This window comes from Typopeltis vanoorti, chromosome 4, assembly GCF_054136105.1.
Source record: "Typopeltis vanoorti isolate ZY-2024b chromosome 4, IOZ_Tvanoo_1.0, whole genome shotgun sequence".
In the NCBI taxonomy this organism is placed as follows: Eukaryota; Metazoa; Arthropoda; class Arachnida; order Uropygi; family Thelyphonidae; genus Typopeltis; species Typopeltis vanoorti.
In genome coordinates, this window is record NC_143552.1 from 70,454,314 (window position 1) to 70,473,619 (window position 19,306).

General features: G+C 36.3%; 1 protein-coding gene across 3 annotated transcripts in view; it reads left to right on the plus strand.

Annotated features, from left to right (window-relative positions):
* Positions 1-244: 244 nt before the first annotated feature.
* LOC150107398 (uncharacterized) overlaps positions 245-19,306 on the plus strand; it is a 65,764-nt gene continuing 46,702 nt past the window's right edge. For 2 of the 3 annotated variants that reach the window (XR_016548242.1, XM_090391863.1), the window contains exons 1-2: positions 7,974-8,372; positions 16,282-16,662. Coding sequence is in view for 2 of the 3 variants with exons in the window: in XM_090391863.1 (XP_090247989.1) it covers positions 16,285-16,662 (378 nt within the window). In the remaining variant the exon portion in view is untranslated. Of the gene's footprint in view, positions 669-7,973; positions 8,373-16,281; positions 16,663-19,306 lie in introns of those variants that run through there. The other variant, XM_090391864.1, reaches the window with a different exon arrangement.

Below are 19,306 nucleotides of genomic sequence, written 5' to 3' on the forward strand. Positions count from 1 at the left end.
AAGATTCAGTGCAGGAGGACACCAATTGCACAACTCTCTGTCTCCACCACTACACTGAGCCTCTACCACCAATCATGAGAAAAAAAAAAAAAAGGCTTATCTAATCAGAAGATTTGTCAAATTAAAAATTATACATTTTTGATTAGTATATATGAACAATTTTGGATATTCAAGATGATTATCCACTAAAATAGAGGGTATGCTATTAAATATATTACCAAAAATTATGCTGCAAAAATTTCAATATACATAAAATTGCTTTCATAATTAATAGTACTCTCTGCTTTGCAAATAGCTTCATTTAATACTGCAGTTTGATTACTGTTTCTTGATATGTCTGAATTTGGAGCAATGGCTAAACCTATTTCCAGGTGGCACTGATTGTAATCAGTTGTAGAATTTGTGGGGACTTCTTTAGAATAATGTGATTAGTAAACACATTTATAATATGAAATGCAAAATTCTTGATTATCAAAAAAGATTTTAGTGACATATGAATCAGGAGGTCCAGGGAGTAAACAGTCTTTGTACCAATGTAATCCTATAAAGATTAAATTGGGTCACTATTTTTATTCAAGAAGCATAGTTTTATGGTCAAGAAGTTTTCATTTCTGAAGATTGAAATTACTAAAAAAGTCTTTAGAAATTAATAGGAAAGGTTTTGAGGAGTGAGTATATTAACTTTTTGCTCATTTTAAATGCATGCAGGAAGCAACAGCTGTTGACCTATTTGAAGATATTACTTTGAAAATGGCTTGTCTAATCAAAAGATATGTCAAAGTAAAAATCATACATTTTTGATTAGTATATATGAACAATTTTGGATATTCAAGATAATTATTCCACTAAATTAGAGTGAAATATATGTGATAAATATTTATATGAAAATAAATATGCGATATATTATCCAGTTTTTTACAGTTAAGATACACCAAATTCATATCAGGATATAAAGTACTAAATAGGTTTTGATCAATTTTACTTTTGGGAATACATTGTTAAAATTCCTTACAAAGCAAGCAACTGAATGGATGTTTGGCTGTATATCAGTTCTCTTTGACAATACCAGGGTCTATAATGTTTCTTGGATTTTGCAAAAGCTAGGTATGGGGATGAGCATTTGCTGAAATTCACTTCAAGCAAAAAGTGAGTTTAGATTACTTAAGTAGGTTATTTGTATGCCAATCCATCAGTGAGTTTTCATTGTAGAAAATAGAATTTAAGCTGCATTCCATGTTCCACCCTATTCTAATGTCTGTTGTTGTTGTTTTCATTCACAGTTTTGGCTTATTGTTTTAGACACTTACCTAGCTTGGCTCCGAGTGACTTTTTTTGTATATTATCCTTTAGGCTGGGTATTAGTATATTCAAGTTTAGCAATAAGTAGTTAGTGCATTGGATGCACTAACTACTTAAGGACTGGTAGAGGGGGATGAGAGAGTGAGAGAACAAGGGAAAGAGAGTAAGGGAGCTACTGAAACTGAAAGAGGAATGAATGATACTAGAAAAATTCAATAATTTGGGGTAAGCAGATAGAATGTTAGAGTCCTGATCTGGGGAAGTGGCAGTATGGCTGTGGCATCGAAGAGAGGTCAAAATGTAGTTGAGATAGTAGTTGGTATGAGTGGCCTGATTAAACAAAATTGCTGGGTGGATGATAGTAATGTGATGTCATTGTGTATAGATAGTAGCTTGAATGAAGGGAGGGTGTACAGTATATTACAGAGCATAGAGGAGACTGGGCAGAAGCAGCAATAAATATGGGACTGATGAGAATACTGACACTAATGGGAATGTTTATTTCTATATACAAATACTAAGAGAATCAGGAATAAGGGGAAATTAATTTATGGCTTTCATTAGATTCAATCTCTCCAAAGATTATTGGTATCAATAATTGACAGAAACTGACTTCCTATTAGGAATAGAGGGAATAGTAGATTTTGGGAAGGTATTGAGAGGGGAATGAGATAGCAGAGTGTTACATGTGAGCTGTGTCTTCTAAGTGTAGAGAATCAGAAACCAAAAGCCATCAATGTCAGATGGAGTATGCAGATGGTGTGAGATAGAGTTGGAAGGTTTGGATATTTAGTGATATGTTACTATAGATTAGGGAATACAGAAAGTGATGAACGGGAATTGTTCAATCAAATTAGCTTAGCAAGTGTGAATTGGGTGATAATTATTGGACATTTCAACTATAGTAATATATATTGGACAGAGAAAAGAATGTGATGATAAATGAACTTGATTTCTAGAATTCTCAAGGGACAAGTATCTTAAGCAGCATTTAGTTGCAGCATTGGAAGATTTGATTATGATCGAGATCTGCTTTCCTTGTTTGGCGAGAGTGAACATTTGACTTTGGAGAGAGAGAGAGAGAGAGTGAGCAGCTTTGTGACAATCAAAAGAATTAAAGGAATGTATGTGGAATTTACAGGGTATGTTTTTGTCCATGAAAGGCAAACATAGGACTCTTTCAGGCCACTTCTGGTCTCCAACAAGCAGGATGGTAGTTTTCATACCATCTTTGCTTTCTGACTATCTTTCATCCAAAGATGGTCACAAAATCCATGTCTATGGTGGGATTCATATTTACAGCCTCTTAAATCAGAATATCTGCTAATCACAAGTGGTCAGTGGATATGCTGGCCATTTGTGATTATAATAGATTATAATAGACTTAGAAACTACTTTGAGGCAATATTATGGATGGAATAATTTGAAGGAAGAGTTGTCAGTAGTACATGGAAGATAGTTAAGAAATTTCTGTTAACAGCAGTGGTGACAGATTTTATAATTTAGTTGGGGAAGGGGGTGGGGAGAAGAGTTTTGTGAAATGGATGAGTAGGGAAATAAAGCAGGAATTGCAAATAAAAAAAGATTATAAAAAATGTATAAACAGGTGGAAAACAGCTGCATCGGGGATATAAAGCTTGAGGTTGGGAAAATGACCAGTAATACATAGGAAGAAAGGAGAAATTAGAAAACAGAATCAGGTCAGCACTATGATTCAAGGAATTCCCTTGCATGTTTTTTCATTGTGAGGAAATTAAGAAGAGAAATTATTGTAGACAAATGGCATTATTAGGTAAAGCAGATTATATCCACAATGGATGGCATTCCACAGTTCTAGTTACTGACATTCCTTTCTCATGTTGAAAGTGACGTAATACATAGCAAGAAAGGAGAAATTAGGATACAGAATCAGGTCAGCACTATGACAAGTCAACATGAGAGAACCAAGGAGAACATAGTTTGTAGAGAAATGGAACTATCAGACCAGACATGAAGTGTGCTTCTCATCTCTCTGTCTCTCAGTGCTGAGGAAGGCCTCTCACCTCATCCCTTCCAATGAAGGCAGATTGCGTTGTTTCCTCTTATGGTGACCCATTTTGGGAGAGTATATTTTGTTTGAATGAATGAATGAAGGACATGACCAACATTCATGCCCATGGCAGTATTTGAACCTGCAGCCTTTTGACTGGAGAGCAGATATGCTAACCACTTATATCAGACCAGACATGCTACTCTAAAACAAAATGACAAAAGCAGTTGCAAGGAAATTAATATCATGATTGCTACATACAATATGAGAACAATACAGATAAAAAAGTAATTCGGAATATCAAATAAGTAAAATAAAATAAGATATAATAGGTCTAAGTGACAAGAAAATCAGAAGACTGTATTATTAAAATCAGGAAATGCATAATGAACAGATGATATCAAACAGAGAGGAGTTAGCTTCCTTGTAAACAAAAGCATGGTAAACAAAGTTACTAAATATGTAAATACAGAGATCTGCCAACATTGGCTTTGATGAACACAAGAAATACATCTGTCACCACAACTAAGAGCAGTCAGATCTATCTGACTGTGTCTCGGATACCTTGCACAGGATCAGAAGGGAAAAAAAACTACTGTGGTTCATCACAGCAAATACAGATTTGAAAGACTTTTCAAAATCAGCAGCAGATAAAAAAAAAAAAATAAATAAAAACCAGCCTAATTTGTATAAATATGGTTGTGTTAAACTTCCAAGATTTGGGAAACTTTAATTTTTAGGCCTCCTGTCCAATAGCACTCACAGAGGGTGCTCCTCATAGGACTTTAGGCTCAAAATAAATAATTTTTTCCACTTACAAGGGTGGTCTGAAAAGTTCTCAGCCTTAACCATAGATGGCAACACTGTTGGCAAGATTTTTTTTCTAAGTTGGTACATCTGTCATAAGCATAGCATCCATGTGAAATTGCAAGTCATTCTATCAAGTAGTTTGTTTTATACAGCTGCCTGAAGCAAAAGCATTGTCTATATCCCTTGAAATGGATGAAATTAAGTATCATGTGGTTATAAAATTCTTTGTAAATGAAGGTTTAATGCCAAAAGAAATTCATTCAAAGTTCATAAAAGTTTATGGGTACTCTTCTCCTTCGTTTTCGGCAATTAAGAAATGGGCTGCTGAGTTTAAACGTGGCCGTACCAGCCTTGAAGATGATCCATGTGAAGAACATCCAAAAAGTGTAACAACACCAGAAATTATTGATCAAGTGCACAATGTGGTATTGGATGACGGGCGAGTCAAAGTGTGTGAAACTTCTGGGACTAGGCATTTCAAAAGAATGTGTAGGATATATTTTGCATGAAGAATTGCAAATGAAAAAGCTTTGTGCAAGATGGGTGCTGCGCTTGCTCACAGCAGATCAAAAACGCACTCGCATGAAAATCTCTGAACAGTGCTTGGAGTATTTGAACAAGAATAAAACTGATTTTGTGCATCAATTTATTACTATGGATGAGAATTGGATTCACCATTACACACCAGAATCCAAACAGTAGATAGAAGCCTGTTGTTCAAAGAAGACAAAGTCAGTTCCATCAGCAGGAAAGGGCATGGCATCAGTGTTTTGGGATGTGCTAAAGGCATTTTGTTTATTAATTATCTTGAAAAGGGTAAAACAATAACCGGGGAATATTATTCCGATCTTTTAACCAGACTAGACAAAAAAATTCATGAGAAAAGACTCGGTTTTCAGGAAAAAAAATCATCTTTCATCAGGACAATGCACCTGCCCACAAAGGTGTTTTGGCAATGGGAAAATTAAGGGATCAGCACTGTGAATTGTTGGAACATCCACCCTGTTCCCCAAATTTGGCTCCCTCTGACTTCTGTCTTTTCCCAAAACTAAAACTCTTCCTCGCTGGTCAGCATTTTTCTTTGAATCAAGAGATGATTGCAGCTGCAGAGGGGTATTTTGCAGATCTTACTGAGAACCACTACAGGCACAGGATAATGCTGCTTGAGCATTGCTGGAATAAATGTGTTAGTCTTAAGGGAGATTATGTTGAAAAATACAAATAATTTTGAAATTATAAATTTCTTTTTTCATTGTTAGGCTGAGAACTTTTCAGACCATTCTTATATTCTTGTGAATGCTTTTACAATATTAATATTGTATTTCTGAAGATTGTGAGAGAGACAAATTACTGGAACGATTAAGTCCTGTTGTTTAATTATTTCTCTGTGTTGTATTTATTCCATTAAATTTAATTATAAGTTACTAAATATGCTCTCTAATAATAGTTTGCATGAGGATTCCATAATGCAATGCACATATCCTTATAGATGTATAATGCTATGCATTATTGGAAAGGCACTATCCAGATCAGTTTCGACCTTTATTAAAGTCTCATCAGTATGGAAATATGACTTCTGCATTACTTCAACCTTGGTATCATCATTGGGTCTTGCTTGCATTGATAAAACCTCAATAAAGGTTGAAACCAGTACCATCATTCTTGTTTGTAGTTTAATCAGTAAAGAATACAATTTTGTTTTCATTGCTCCTCCTGTTCCTTGACAAAAAGAGTGTTGAGCTTTGTTTAATTGCTTCGGCTGAAATGACATTTCATGATGGTACCAGGACTTTTTTGTGTGGATAAGGTAATCTAGAATGTAGTTTAATCAGCTAAGTGCAAAATTGCATTCAGTATCCAGATGGATCTTACTAACATTCATTCAACATTGGGTTAGAATCCTCACTTTCTCATGGTGTGCACATTAGAAAGTGTGGATTTGACATTGGATAAGAAGCCCTGGCCAGTTTTCCACATTTCTTGTAGGCCATGTGAAAATTTTCTCCCAGTTATATCTGGTTTTGACTCTTAAGTAACTTGCATCGAGACCCATGACTTCTTGGGGGTCCTGTGATAGTAGTAATAAATGTTTTTTGTTTTGTTTTTTATATGCTACCCACACACATGAGGAGGTGAAATCCCTATCACATTGGTGTGCTGTCTGTGGGCAAATGGTTAAAGAAGAAAGAATCTGTTGATATAGTTGGAAGCAGGCGGTATAAAAGATGGAAGAGATGAAATAAAACTGAAATAGAAGAAGTTGATTCATTAAAGTTTGAAAGTGGATATTGTGTTTACAGGTTTTAAACAAAACTAGAGGAATGATAATATCCAGTTTGGTGGAACAGTGCCCTTGAAAATGCCTATAGATTAGGCAATGAGGCAGAAATAGTGTCTCTTAAAAAGTAAATGAGGTGTGTGTGTGGGGGGGGGGTCGTCCATCAACTGATTTATCCTCTTCTGGACAGTATGAAGCATTTTAAGGAGATTTTTGGCATTCACTCAAAAATGTAAAAGTGTTCTATGAACTGAAGGATAATGTGTTGGATTAGAGGAATTAATAGATATTAATGGATTTGCACTTAGAAAGGCTAGAGGTGTAAATTGGTCAAAGAAGAAAGATGATATTATTATTGGTAAGGGGAGGTAAAGTATGATTTTTTTTTCCATTTCTTTTATATGAAATAGCATGTTTTGTTAGCATCGAATTTTGCAAGTCTGTCTCATCCCACTGGAATATAGCCAGGATATCAAGTGTTTAAGGCATTTGGTATGGAGAATTTTGTAGCTTAGGGTGTATGAGCACACTACAGGAGGATGTCAGTGAAAGAATAGAGTGTACTGTTGTAGGCAAAAGTTTAGGACCCTTGGGTACCCTGATATTTGTGCATAAATCTGAAAAGAGAAAATCATCCACTCTCATGTGGTGAACTACAACAAGGAAACTGACTAGATGTCAATAAGACAATAGCACTTGATGACATATCACCATATTCATCAAGGAGGATGTCAGTGAAAAAATTGAGTGTACTGTTGTAGGCAAAAGTTCAGGACCCTTGGACCTCAGTACTCTGTTATTTGTGCATAAATCTGAAAAGAGGAAATCATCCACTGCGGTGAACTACAACAAGGAAATTGGCAAGATGTCAATAAGGCAATAAGACTTGATGATATATCACCATATATCAGGAGGACTTGAATAGATTATATGAGTGGACACAGTATGGTACTGTCAGTTCACTGTTGCAAAGTGTAAGGTTTTGGTAAGGCAACAATTGGATACAAAGCATACACTTGGTGGGGAAATTTTGGATGAAGTTGAGGAGATAAGTAACTATTTTCAGAGAACGAAAGCTAGACAATAAGATGGTTGTTTTTCAAAATGTAGGCAATTGTTTCAGGTGGCCATGGATTATATGAGAGGTCTTTAGATGCTGAAAAAGTTGATTAGTGGTGATTTTATCATTTTCAAGAAAATTGAGATGGGGACAATGGGATAATTGTCTTTAATCTTCCTCTTTTTTTTTTTTTTTTTGACTTAGAGAATATCAGTTTGCTTTTATTCCTTAAACAACACACTTGCCTCAAAATACTGAAGTTTACAGGAATAAATTTTGTTTTGTCTCTAAGAATAAATAATGCCTTAGTTGAACAGACCCAGAAATTCCTCTTATCTTAGAATCTCTTTCTTATCTCGCTCTCAGCTAAGTAATATCTGGCAGCTGTATTTGCTATGGTAGTATTAATCTTTTCCGAGATAATGATAATAATGATTATTATCATTATTATTCAGGCCCCCATGGAGTCAAAAGACTTGTGAGAAGCCTGCCCTAGAAAACACAAAAGTCTGTCATACCACTGCTTGAACCCATTGATAGTTCATGCTCTCACCACTATCAGGCAATGCATTCTACAGTTCAACCACCCTCCATGCAAAGAAACCACTCCTTACCTTCTTGTTCACACTTCCTTTCATAACTTCCAGGGATGTCCCTTGTCCTTGCTTTCTTTTTTTTATTAATTAGTTTTAATTTTATTTAATTAGTTTCTGTCAACTTTTTATCTGGAAAGAATGTTACTGGACATCCAGCCATTTCTCAATATACACACACACATTTCTGTTTACAAACTTTTTGCTATAAAGAAACATGCCTTTTAATATCTATATTTTGATTTACAGAATGATTTATTTTTTTTTGTTTGTTTTTTGTGGAATGAACAAATCATTTGAAAGGTGAGTCATTTTTATTTTTATTTTTTTATTTTTTTTTTTTATTTTTTTTATTTTTACTTTTTCTTTTTTTTATTTTTACTTTTTCTTATTTTTATTTTTACTATTTCTGACAAGCTGAAATCACAACTTGTCAGTAGTGATTCATATGACTCATATTACAAGTATTATTATTATTATTAATATCAGACTATAGTTTGCGCACCATTTGTAGATTCCTCCTTGGCATTTTGCCAAGAATAGTCGATTCATATTGAAGGGGAGAAAGAAATGAAGGATGTACAAATTGGTCGCCAACATGCGAAATCACGTGCTTTCTTGTCTGTCGCTATACTAGCTTGATTTTTGTTGTCGCTTTTTTGCATTATTTTTTTATTATTAATTTGTATGATGGATCCAGTACACTCAACAAGTTCTGTTGTTAAACGTTTCAGTAGCTCTTGCAAAAGAATATTGAATAATGTGCTGACATTCTGCGAAAAAGAATCGTCAGAAGGCCATCTTCTTGTTCCCCTTTCTCAAGTCATAAAACGTGCAAGTGCAATTGCGGGCGTATCAGGATCGACTGTTAAAAGAATTCGTAGGGAATCAAAAGGTGAAGGTAAGCCAAAATTTAAATCGCCTAAAAAAAGCGCCAGAGAAAGAATTGAAAAGAGAACCATTGAAACCGTAGCTTTGAATGATTTTGATGTAGACGTTATAAGAAGAACTATTCACGAATTTTACGTGGTCGAGAAAAGAGTGCCAACTGTTCCGAAATTGATTCCTGTGCTTAAAGACAAAATTAATTTTCTTTGGAAAAGAGAAACTTTAAGGAAAATACTTCATGAAATCGGATTTTGTTTTTAAAAGTCCCAGAATAAAAGGAAACTTATCATGGAGCGAAGTGACATTGTTTTATCTAGAACGCAGTATTTGAGAGCAATAAGACGTTTCAGGGAGGAGAAAAGACCGATTGTGTATCTAGATGAAACTTGGATTGATAGTAATTTAACTTATGGAAAATGTTGGCAGTCTAAAGAAGAATGTGGAGTGCTACAAACCGGAAATGCCTCGCAGCGCATAATAATTTTGTGTGCAGGTGGAGAAATGGTTTTTTTTTTTTTACCGAATTCAAACTTATTATACAAAGCCAATTAACTACTGGAGATTACCATGGGCAAATGAATTCTACGATCTTCGAAAAGTGGGCAGAAGAAAAACTGATTGTAAACCTTCCTAAAAATGCTGTTGTTATAATTGATAACGCTTCATATCACTCTATTCGATTAAACAAAGTTCCAAATTGGTCTAATAAGAAGCAAGTTCTTATGGATTGGCTCTCTGCAAATAACATTTCTCATTCCCCAGATATGCGAAAAATTGAATTGCTTAATTTGGTTAAAAGAAACTCGCCCACAACTAAATCATTTAAATTCGACATGATGCTCAAAGTGCATGGATTTTTAGCTTTGACGCTACCACTATATCATTGTGATATTAATGTTATTGAGTATGTTTGGGCAGAAGTGAAAAGTTTCATTCGCCATCGCAACGTAACTGGAGATATTGACATGTCGAAACTTTTTAAGTTTCGACATGCCAATATATTGCTGTCATGTCACCTCATTGGAAAATATATATTGGGACAGAGATGGAATTATCGCAGAATTATGCGAACCTTCGGTGATCAGTTTAAGTGAAAGTGTTGGCGATTCGGACACCGATTCAGATGACTCTGAAGATTAAAAGAATTTGACAATGGTATTTTTTCTAACATTTTTTTTGCATGGGTTAGTTAAAAGAGTCACAACAAGTCATAAATAATTAATCAGTTTAGGACATTAAAGTGTCTCAGTTCTCTCAACTGTAAGTTTAGAATATCTAAGTTCATTTGAAATAATTTCTGTTTTTCTGTATAATTATTTTTATTTTATAGAAAACTTTCTTAAAAATAAACTGAGTTAAATTTTTGTTTTATGCTATACCTTTTTTAATTTTGTTAACACTCTACGTACATTTTTCCAACTGTTATACAAGCAAAATAGTTACACTTTAAAAACAGCAATGTTCGTAAAAGAAAAGCTAAATTTTCTGACCTGTAATAATAAACAAACTCATCCCAGAAGACAGACTGATTACCCTATTATCTGAATGGATTCTCCTTTTTCTGACATGCACAGGTGTCGAGGGACCTCTAATCGGTGGGCGAACTATACCATGATGTTAAAAGACTCATTACAGGAAGTACACACTGTACTTCCTGTAATGAGTCTTCCTGTACAAACAAAGCCCATCAAACCGTGCTTTAAACTCATTTAGTATATCTGTGTTCACCACAATGTTGGGCAATGCATTCCACTCACCCCTGCTCGCACCCTCCTTATACTGCAACCATGTAGGTATAGAAGCAGTGACATTTTTATGCTCTATACTAATGCCAGGAGTATCTGAAATAAAGGAGATGAATTGGTGGCACTGATAGCATCAACCTGGCCAAAGATTATTGGGATCTCTGAGACGTGGTTGATGGAGGATGATATAATAACCGGAATTGAAGTGGCAGGGTACAGCATTTTTCAGCTAGATAGGAAAGGAAAATGTGGTGGTAGAGTGCTGATCATGATAAGTGATAACTTATGTCCTCTAAAAGTGGAGACTTTGGAAGGCAGTGACACAAATGGTTTTGAAAGCATATGTTGTGAGATAGAAATGGCCAAGACAGGATATTTAGTGGGGTATTGTTATAAACCAGGGAGCACAGAGGGTGGGGACCAGGAGATGTTTAGGCAGTTGAGTTTGGCAAGTGCAAGAAGAATGATTGTTATGGAAGATTATAACTACAGCAATATAAGCTGAGAAGAGTAGTAAGAAGGGGATAGAATTTCTGGAATTCTTGAGGGACAAATGTCTTTGGCAGCATGTAATAGAGGGAACAAGAGGTTCAAGAGTTTTGGATTTGGTCATAGCATCAGAAGAGCTGATAATAACTGAGATGACATCTCTCCTCCCCATTTGAAGAGAGTGACCATGTGGTTTTGACTTGGAAGATGAATAGACATGCAGGCGTATCAAAGAAAAGGGAACGTATGTGGAATTATAAGGCGGATGATTATAATAGTCTTCGATATCAACTTGGGGCAGTTCCATGGAAGGCAGAATTGGAAGGCTGGGATACAGTAGTGCTTAGGAAACTGTGAAGGAATATTTGTTAGCAGCAATAGTAAGCTGTATTCCACGGGTGAAGAAGCGGACACAATTTGGTGTAAAGTGGATGGCAAACGATATCAAACAGGAACTGCAGTTGAAAAAGAGATTATGGAAGAGATATAAGGAGAGGGTTGGAGGACAAATACATGAAGAACATAAGATGCAGGCTAGTTAACCAGGAGAGTGACCAGAATGGTGAGGAAGGCAAAACTGGAATATGAGAAGAGATTGGCACTAAGATCCAAAGAAAATCCTAGGGAATTTTTTAGCTATATGGCCAGTAGGCAGAGAAACGATTGTGGAAGAATGACATTGCTGGATAAAAATGTGAATAGATTGGCTGATGTAGAGGACATAGTGGAGTTGTTCAATGAGCACTTTATTCGAGTATTGAGATGGAGAAAAAAAAAGCAGATGACGGACGAAAGACATCCAGTGTACGGCCATATTATCACTGCTTCTTGATTCAAATCGAGGCATAGTTTTATGCAAAGAACTAAACTCGATCCACAAACCTGAGGAGTGATGCCTTGTTCTATGGAGGGAATCAGTTCAACTTCAAGAAGCCCCCATAATTAAGGAAGAGTTAACCAAGGGATATCACCTACCCTATAGCACCTGGAGGACTTTGAATCATCTTAGAATGGTAGTATCCAGATGCAGAAGTAACCTGATGAAATGGGGTTATGCAGATGATGACAGTTGCGACTGCGGAGACGTCCAAACTGACGAACATCTTTTATGTTGCCCAGATCTAATCGATGTGTGCTCCACGGATGACATTCTGATGGTCAATGACAAGGCGATACAAGCCGCTGTTTTTTGGATGGAGAGAATATGATTGGTGTTACGGACTCGGAAAGTAAAGTAAGTATTGGAGTATTTCATCCTGGAGGAGGTTTTAATCTAGAGGGATAGGGCAGGTTTACTCTGGATACCAGTAAAGCTGTTGGACTGGATGGTATTTCACCATGGGTTTTGAGAGAATGTGCTAAAGAACTGACAGCTCCATTGACCTGGCTTTTCAGTAAAAGTTTGGCTGTGGGAAAGTTACCCAGGGAATGGAAGGAAGTTATGATAGTGCCGCTGCATAAAGGCCGTAGCAGACTGGAAATGTCTAATTATAGGCCTGTTTGTGTGTCATCAGTAGTTGTTAAGGTCTTGGAGAAATTAGTGAGGGACTCTATATACAGCATTGGGCAGATGAGGGTAATGTTATCTGTGAGAATCAACATGGATTTGTTAAGGGGGTGCTCTTGCTTTAGTAATATGATTGCCTTTTATAATAAAGTGACAAGAGCATTTGATAAGGGAAAGGCATATACTGCCACTTTTTTGGATTTTGCAAAGGTGTTTGACAGGGTGCCACACAATAAGCTGATAATTAAGTTGCAGCACATGGATTCAGGATTGCTGACTGATAGGTATCAGAGAGTTGTGTATGGTGGGACAATATCAAGGAAGCAGAAGGTTACAAGTGGGGTTCCACAGGGCTCAGTACTGGGACCTGTATTGTTCAAACCTTTATATCAATGATATTGTCAATGGATTGCGAGGGGATATTCAGTTGTTTGCGGATGATGTGAAGCTGGGAAGGGTTATCAGTAGTAGTGCAGATGTGGCAGCCCCAAGAGGATTTGAATAAACTAGACAGATGGGAAAATGAATGGGGGAGTCGGTTCAATGCAGCAAAATGTAAAGTCTTGAGGTTTGGGATCCATCAATGGGAGGATGCATACTTGATTGGAGGAGCTCTACTGGAGGAGGTAGGGGAGACAAGAAATCTGGGGGTGATGATTGACAGAAAACTGAAATTCAGGGAGTATATTGCAAAGGTGGTGAGGGTAACTCAGAGGATTGCTGCAATACTGAGAAGGACCTGCAGAGATAAAAGAGTTATTATTCCATTGTATAAGACCCTGATCACACCACACTTAGACTATTGTTCTCAGATTTGGTCCCCAGGATTTGAAGGGGATAAATTGGCTGTGGAAAGGGTACAGAGGCAGATTACAAAGACGGTTTCAGGACTACAATATGAGTTATGACAATCAACTGAGGGAATGTGGACTGTGGAGTTTGGTGGATAGAAGAAGGAGAGGTGATATGATTGAGACTCTTAAACTGTTGAGAGGCAGTTACAGGGTAAACGTTGGAGATTTCTTTTACTTGGTGGAACGGCGGGAAGGAGCGATAACAAGGGGCCATCCCTGGAAGTTACGAAGGAGGCTGTGCACAAGAGGGTGAGGAGTGGTTTCTTTGCATGGAGGGTGGTTGAATCTTGGAATGCATTGCCTGAGAGAGAGGTTGAAGCGGGAACGGTCAATGAATTTAAGGAGTGGTATGATAAACTTTGTGTTTCCTAAAAACGACCTCCTACAATGAGTGTTTTGACTCCATGTAGGCCTGGATAATAATAATGTATGTCCTCATTTTCCATTCTATGAAAAATTCCTTCTATATTAATCCAGTAATAACTCTTTAAATTTAAATGTCTCAGTCATATTCCCTCTCTTCCTCCTGTTCACAAGGTTTTTCAGACTGCATTCCTTCAATCTATTCTTCTGTCCCAAAGACCAGCTATGATCTTAGTTTTCTCTGGACCCTTTCTGATATATCCTCATAACCAGTGGAACAAATCTGTGCACAATCATTACATGGACTGGTCAAGGCCTTATACAGTGGAACCAGAACCTCTTTATTTTTGTAAGTTCAGGTCCTTCTCATCATTGCCATAATCTGATATGATGTCTTCACAACTTGTGCAACGTGACCTCTCAATTTCAGATTCTCATCCACTACATTCCCAAGGTCTCTTATCTCCTCAACCTCCTTCAAAATTTCCCCACCAAGTATATACTTTGTATCCAATTGTTGCCTTACCAAAACCTTACACTTTGCAACAGTGAATTGACAGTTCCATACTGTGCATCCTATTGCCTTGACATCTAACTTACTTAACTCCTTATATACCCTTTGCTCACTCACCATTAAGTCTTCTCTCATTTCATTCTCTACACTTGAGCTTCTATTTCACACTGAGGAAACAGCCTGATGAACTGACTTGAACACCTTGACTATGTTCTCTCGAGAAGTTCCAATCTCCCACTTTAATCAATTAATATCATCTTACCATAATCATTTTTCTTTCTACTTGCCACATATTAAAAAAAACTTCATGAGGGCTTTTCTTGGCTTGATTTGCAAATTTCTTCTCATTCTGCAATTTTATTCTCCTTACTGAGTTACTCTCCTGTTCTGCTCTCTATACTCTTTGTGCAACTGATTATTATCATTATTCATCTTGTGCTGCCTCCAAAGTGCCTTCTTCTTCTTCCAGATTTTATGCATAATCTCCTTATTCATCCATGTAACTGATTTTCATTGCAATGTGGAAACATTGGAGAGAGTCCAGAGATGAGTGACTAAGTCAGTGTCAGGAATCTCTAATGTTGGCTCTAGAGGGGGTTGAAGGAATGTAAATTGCAGAATTTGGTGGATAGGAAGAAAAGAGGTGATATGATGGATGTTTAAGTTAGTGAGGGGATTATATTGGATTAATACAGAAGAGATTATAAATAAATAGAAGGTGAGCAGTGAAGAATCAAAAGCCATTCCAGGATGCTGTGTAATAAGTGTGATGAAGAAGGATGTAAGGAGTAGAATTTTTACATGGGGAATTATGGGTGAATGGAACCCATAATTCCCCATCGTGATGATCGTGATGCCATCACTGAATTCTGGTAATGCCATCACTGATGCCATTACCAGAATATGTTGAAAATGCAGAGAGTGTTAAGGATTTTAAGATAAAATATGATGAATATTCTCCATTGAATGAACCTCCCATGATGAGTCTGCTGACTCCATGGAGGTGTGTGATGATAATAATTTTTGATTTCTGATTTCTGGGTGCATTTGAAAACATCTAAGTGCACATACCCTGCCTTGCCTTCTGAGTGGTTTAAAACCACTGGAATGCTGAGAACTTGATCCACTGCACCATCGTACATCTGTTCAAAGGGCTCAAAGGTGTCTGATTTGTGACCACACACACACACACCTGCTATGCGAATATGATGCAATGTTTATGTGTCAAAAAGTCTTCATGAAACATTAGTATATTTGTGTTTAATTTTAGGAATCACATGATGCCAGGAAACAATTAGGGGAGTCTTTAACAGGAATAAATGCAAAAATGTAATATCGGTGATATTGCTATTCTGTGGGTGCACTGCACACCTAACACATCCTAAATATATGTCCCTGATATTGGCAGATGCAATGCAGACAGTAATGACAGTCATTCGATAACAATAAATGAAGTACCAATTTGTTTTAATTTCAGTGTTCTATATATCTGTGCCCCTGGAGGCATAGAACACTATCTCACAAAAATGGCAGTCTTTTAGTATGACCTGGAGAATAATCTTTTAGTATTGATTTTTCATATTTACTCTCAATTTTTGCTGCAGATAGGTTAATTTTAAACATGTGTAACTTCTCAAAGAAAGGAAATCTTAAATAGTTCTTAATGTTCTCTATGTTGTGAAATATGAAAATCTTGTAAAAATTTAAGTTTTGGGGAAAATTGGAGATAGTATCCTATGCCTTTGGGTACAGATATATTTTGTACTATGAAAAGCCTTGTATATAATCAGTTTCATATTATATATCATTGATATTATATAGTTTGAGAATTTTGTTGCATGTATATTTTCAGAGGATGGAGAAAATGCCTGTTATAGTTACTGCTAAAGGAGAAAGGGAACAAGACAAACGATCTAATGGTGCACAGACGGCCTCGAAAGTAGCTCCTAATGTTAACATTAAGTCGAAATTGTTAACGCAACTAACAGACAAAAATTCTATTGTGGCACAGACAGACAATAATTGTAAAAGTAACAAAGATAATTCAAGTGAAGATGGTGAAAGGTATTTGGGAAATGATTCTAGTATAAAAGGAGATGAACCTTCTGCTGAATGTTTAGCTAAGGTATCTAATTCTTCTGTAGGGAAGCAACCATCAGGCAATGGTGCTGCTACAGGAACTAATTACTTAAAGAATGCCATTCTTGATGAAGTTCTGAATGAGAAGAAAATGGTAAATGCTGCATTATTTATTATTTATTTAGTAATATAGTAGTGTAATAATTTCCAGCAAGATTGAAAGATATTATGTTGCTTCACTGTATAATTTCAAAATAATATTACACAAAGGCTGTTTTATGTCAGAGGACTAGAAGTTGCATACTTGTCCAAATACATCTTACAAAATTACTAATTATAAATAATTTTTTGCCAATTTTTATTTTTTTTTCAAAAATGTAATATAATTTATTTTATTTTATTTTAGGAAACAGATTATTACTGTAATGAAAAGATACATATGTAATATTTTAAAGGATTCCTTTTCTTTGTAACTTAGGTTTTAAATCTCGCTCTCACTCCCTCAGCAATCCGGCTTGTGTCACAATATGATTTGTATGTTCATAGTAAAATAAACTCAAATTCTCTCAATGAAAACTTGTTTCAGTGCAGTGGCCAAACTGCTCTATGCATGAATGCTCACCCATTCAATAAATCTATGTTGCTTAATGCTGTCTCCTAAATTTGTCATAGTTACTGACTCTGTAGTTCCACATATAATCCTTTTAAATTATTAACATCAGATCTCCACAGAGTCAAAGGACTCATCGTTGGGGGGGCGTGGTATCTACATTCTCTCATGCAAAAAGATCATTAAATCATGCTCCTTAAACCCATTTACAGTTTCTATACACACACACCACTTTCAGGCAATGCATGCCATTCACCAATCACTCTTCATGCAAAAAAAAAAAAAAAAAAAAAAAAAAAAACTGCTCCATGCTTCCCTGCTCACACTCTCCTCATACAGCTTCCAGGGAATGGTCTCTTATTCTACTCTTGTCTCCCTCTACACTATGAAAAATTTCCTCTACAATAATCTGGTAACAACACCTCATGAAGTTGTATATCTTAATCATATCACTTCTCCTTTTCAAAAGGCTCTGCAAGTTGCATTCCCTCAATCTCTCTCTTTGTATCCCATTCCATAGATCTGACACCGACACAGTGAACCTTCTCTGAATCCCCTTCAATATATCCTCAATCCCCTTGAAAAACGGGTGACGAAATCTATGCACAATAGTCTGCATAGAGCCTGAATGTACAATACAGCCTGTATGCACAATAGTCTGCATACAGCCTGAGACCTTATACAATGCATGTAAAGTGTTCCATATTATTGCCATAATCCATTGTGATGCTCTTATAATTTTATCAATGTGATCCTTAAACTTCAAGTCTCTGTCCACCATCACTCCCAGATCTGTCATCTCTTCCATCTCCTTCAAAATTTTCCCATTAATTGTATACTCAGTATCCCAATCTTGTCTACCAAATTTCAGGACCTTTCACTTTGCGACATTAAATTAATAGCTCCACTCACATAGTCTGTTGAGATCCTTCTGCTGGGTCACAACATCTGCTGTGCTGCTCATAGTTGTTCCCAACTTCTCATCATTTCAATGTCATTAACATACAGGTTAAATAATAATGGTCCAAAACAGATCTTTGCAGCGCACCACTTGTGACCTTCATTTTTTGGGATACTGCTCCTGAGGTACCAGTGGGTTGTGTATACACAACCCACTGGTACCTGTCTGATAGCAAATTAGATATTTATCTCGCTAATCTGTTATCCAGTTCCTTCTGTTTCAGTGTAGTTACCAGCTTGTCATGTGGCAGTCTATCAAAAGGCCTTTGAAAATATCCAAGTATACTGATGCATACGTGCCTCTCTTATCTAGTGAGGTTCTCACCTTTTTGTAATATGTAGGCATATTGCTAAAGTATGATCTCCCCATAAGAAACCCATAGTGACCATCATATAAAATACTGCTGTTATCAACCCAATTTTGAATCCTAGTCCTCACCAATCTCTCTCTCTCTCTCTCTCTAACATTAACAGCAACTTTAGACACACTGATTAGCCTATGATTTATAGCCTCAGTCTTATTTCCCAGTTTATGAAGCAGAACAATTTTTCCCACTTTCCACTCCTTTGGGATTCTTCTATTGCAAGACTTATGTTAAATAGGTGTGCCAATGGTGCTGTTAATTTCCCAGAGCATTTCTTCAAGACACATGATGATATATTGTCAAGTACTACTGCCTTAGTAGCATCAAGTTTACTTAATTCTTCATATACTGCCTTCTCATTTAAATAACAAATTACACAATAACCACAGTAATTAACTTTAATGAAATCATCATCATCATCATCAAATTTCTGCCATGTACCCTCAAGGAGTGTACAGGATATGATAGTACTACATGAAAAAAATTACATCATTACTAACTTCCTATCTACAATTTTCCTCCAAATCAGTCTGTTACTTGTCAAGACTCCAACATTATCAGATCTTATATTTCTATCGTCTAAGGCACTTTGTACCGTATCAATCCACCTATATCTTGGTCTTCCTCTGGGTCGTTTTGCTGCCAACCTGGCAGAGAACACTTGTTTTGCTAATCTTTCATCGCCCATTCTGTTCAAGTGACCATAATACCTGAGATTAGTTCTGCTAACGCATTCCTGGATGTTGACAATGTCAAGTTCTTTCCTAATATCCTCGTTTTTAATATGATATTTCCATTGATGCCATCTGTTCACGCCCCCTAATCTTTCTCAGGACTCTCATATCTGCGGTCTCTAGTCTTTG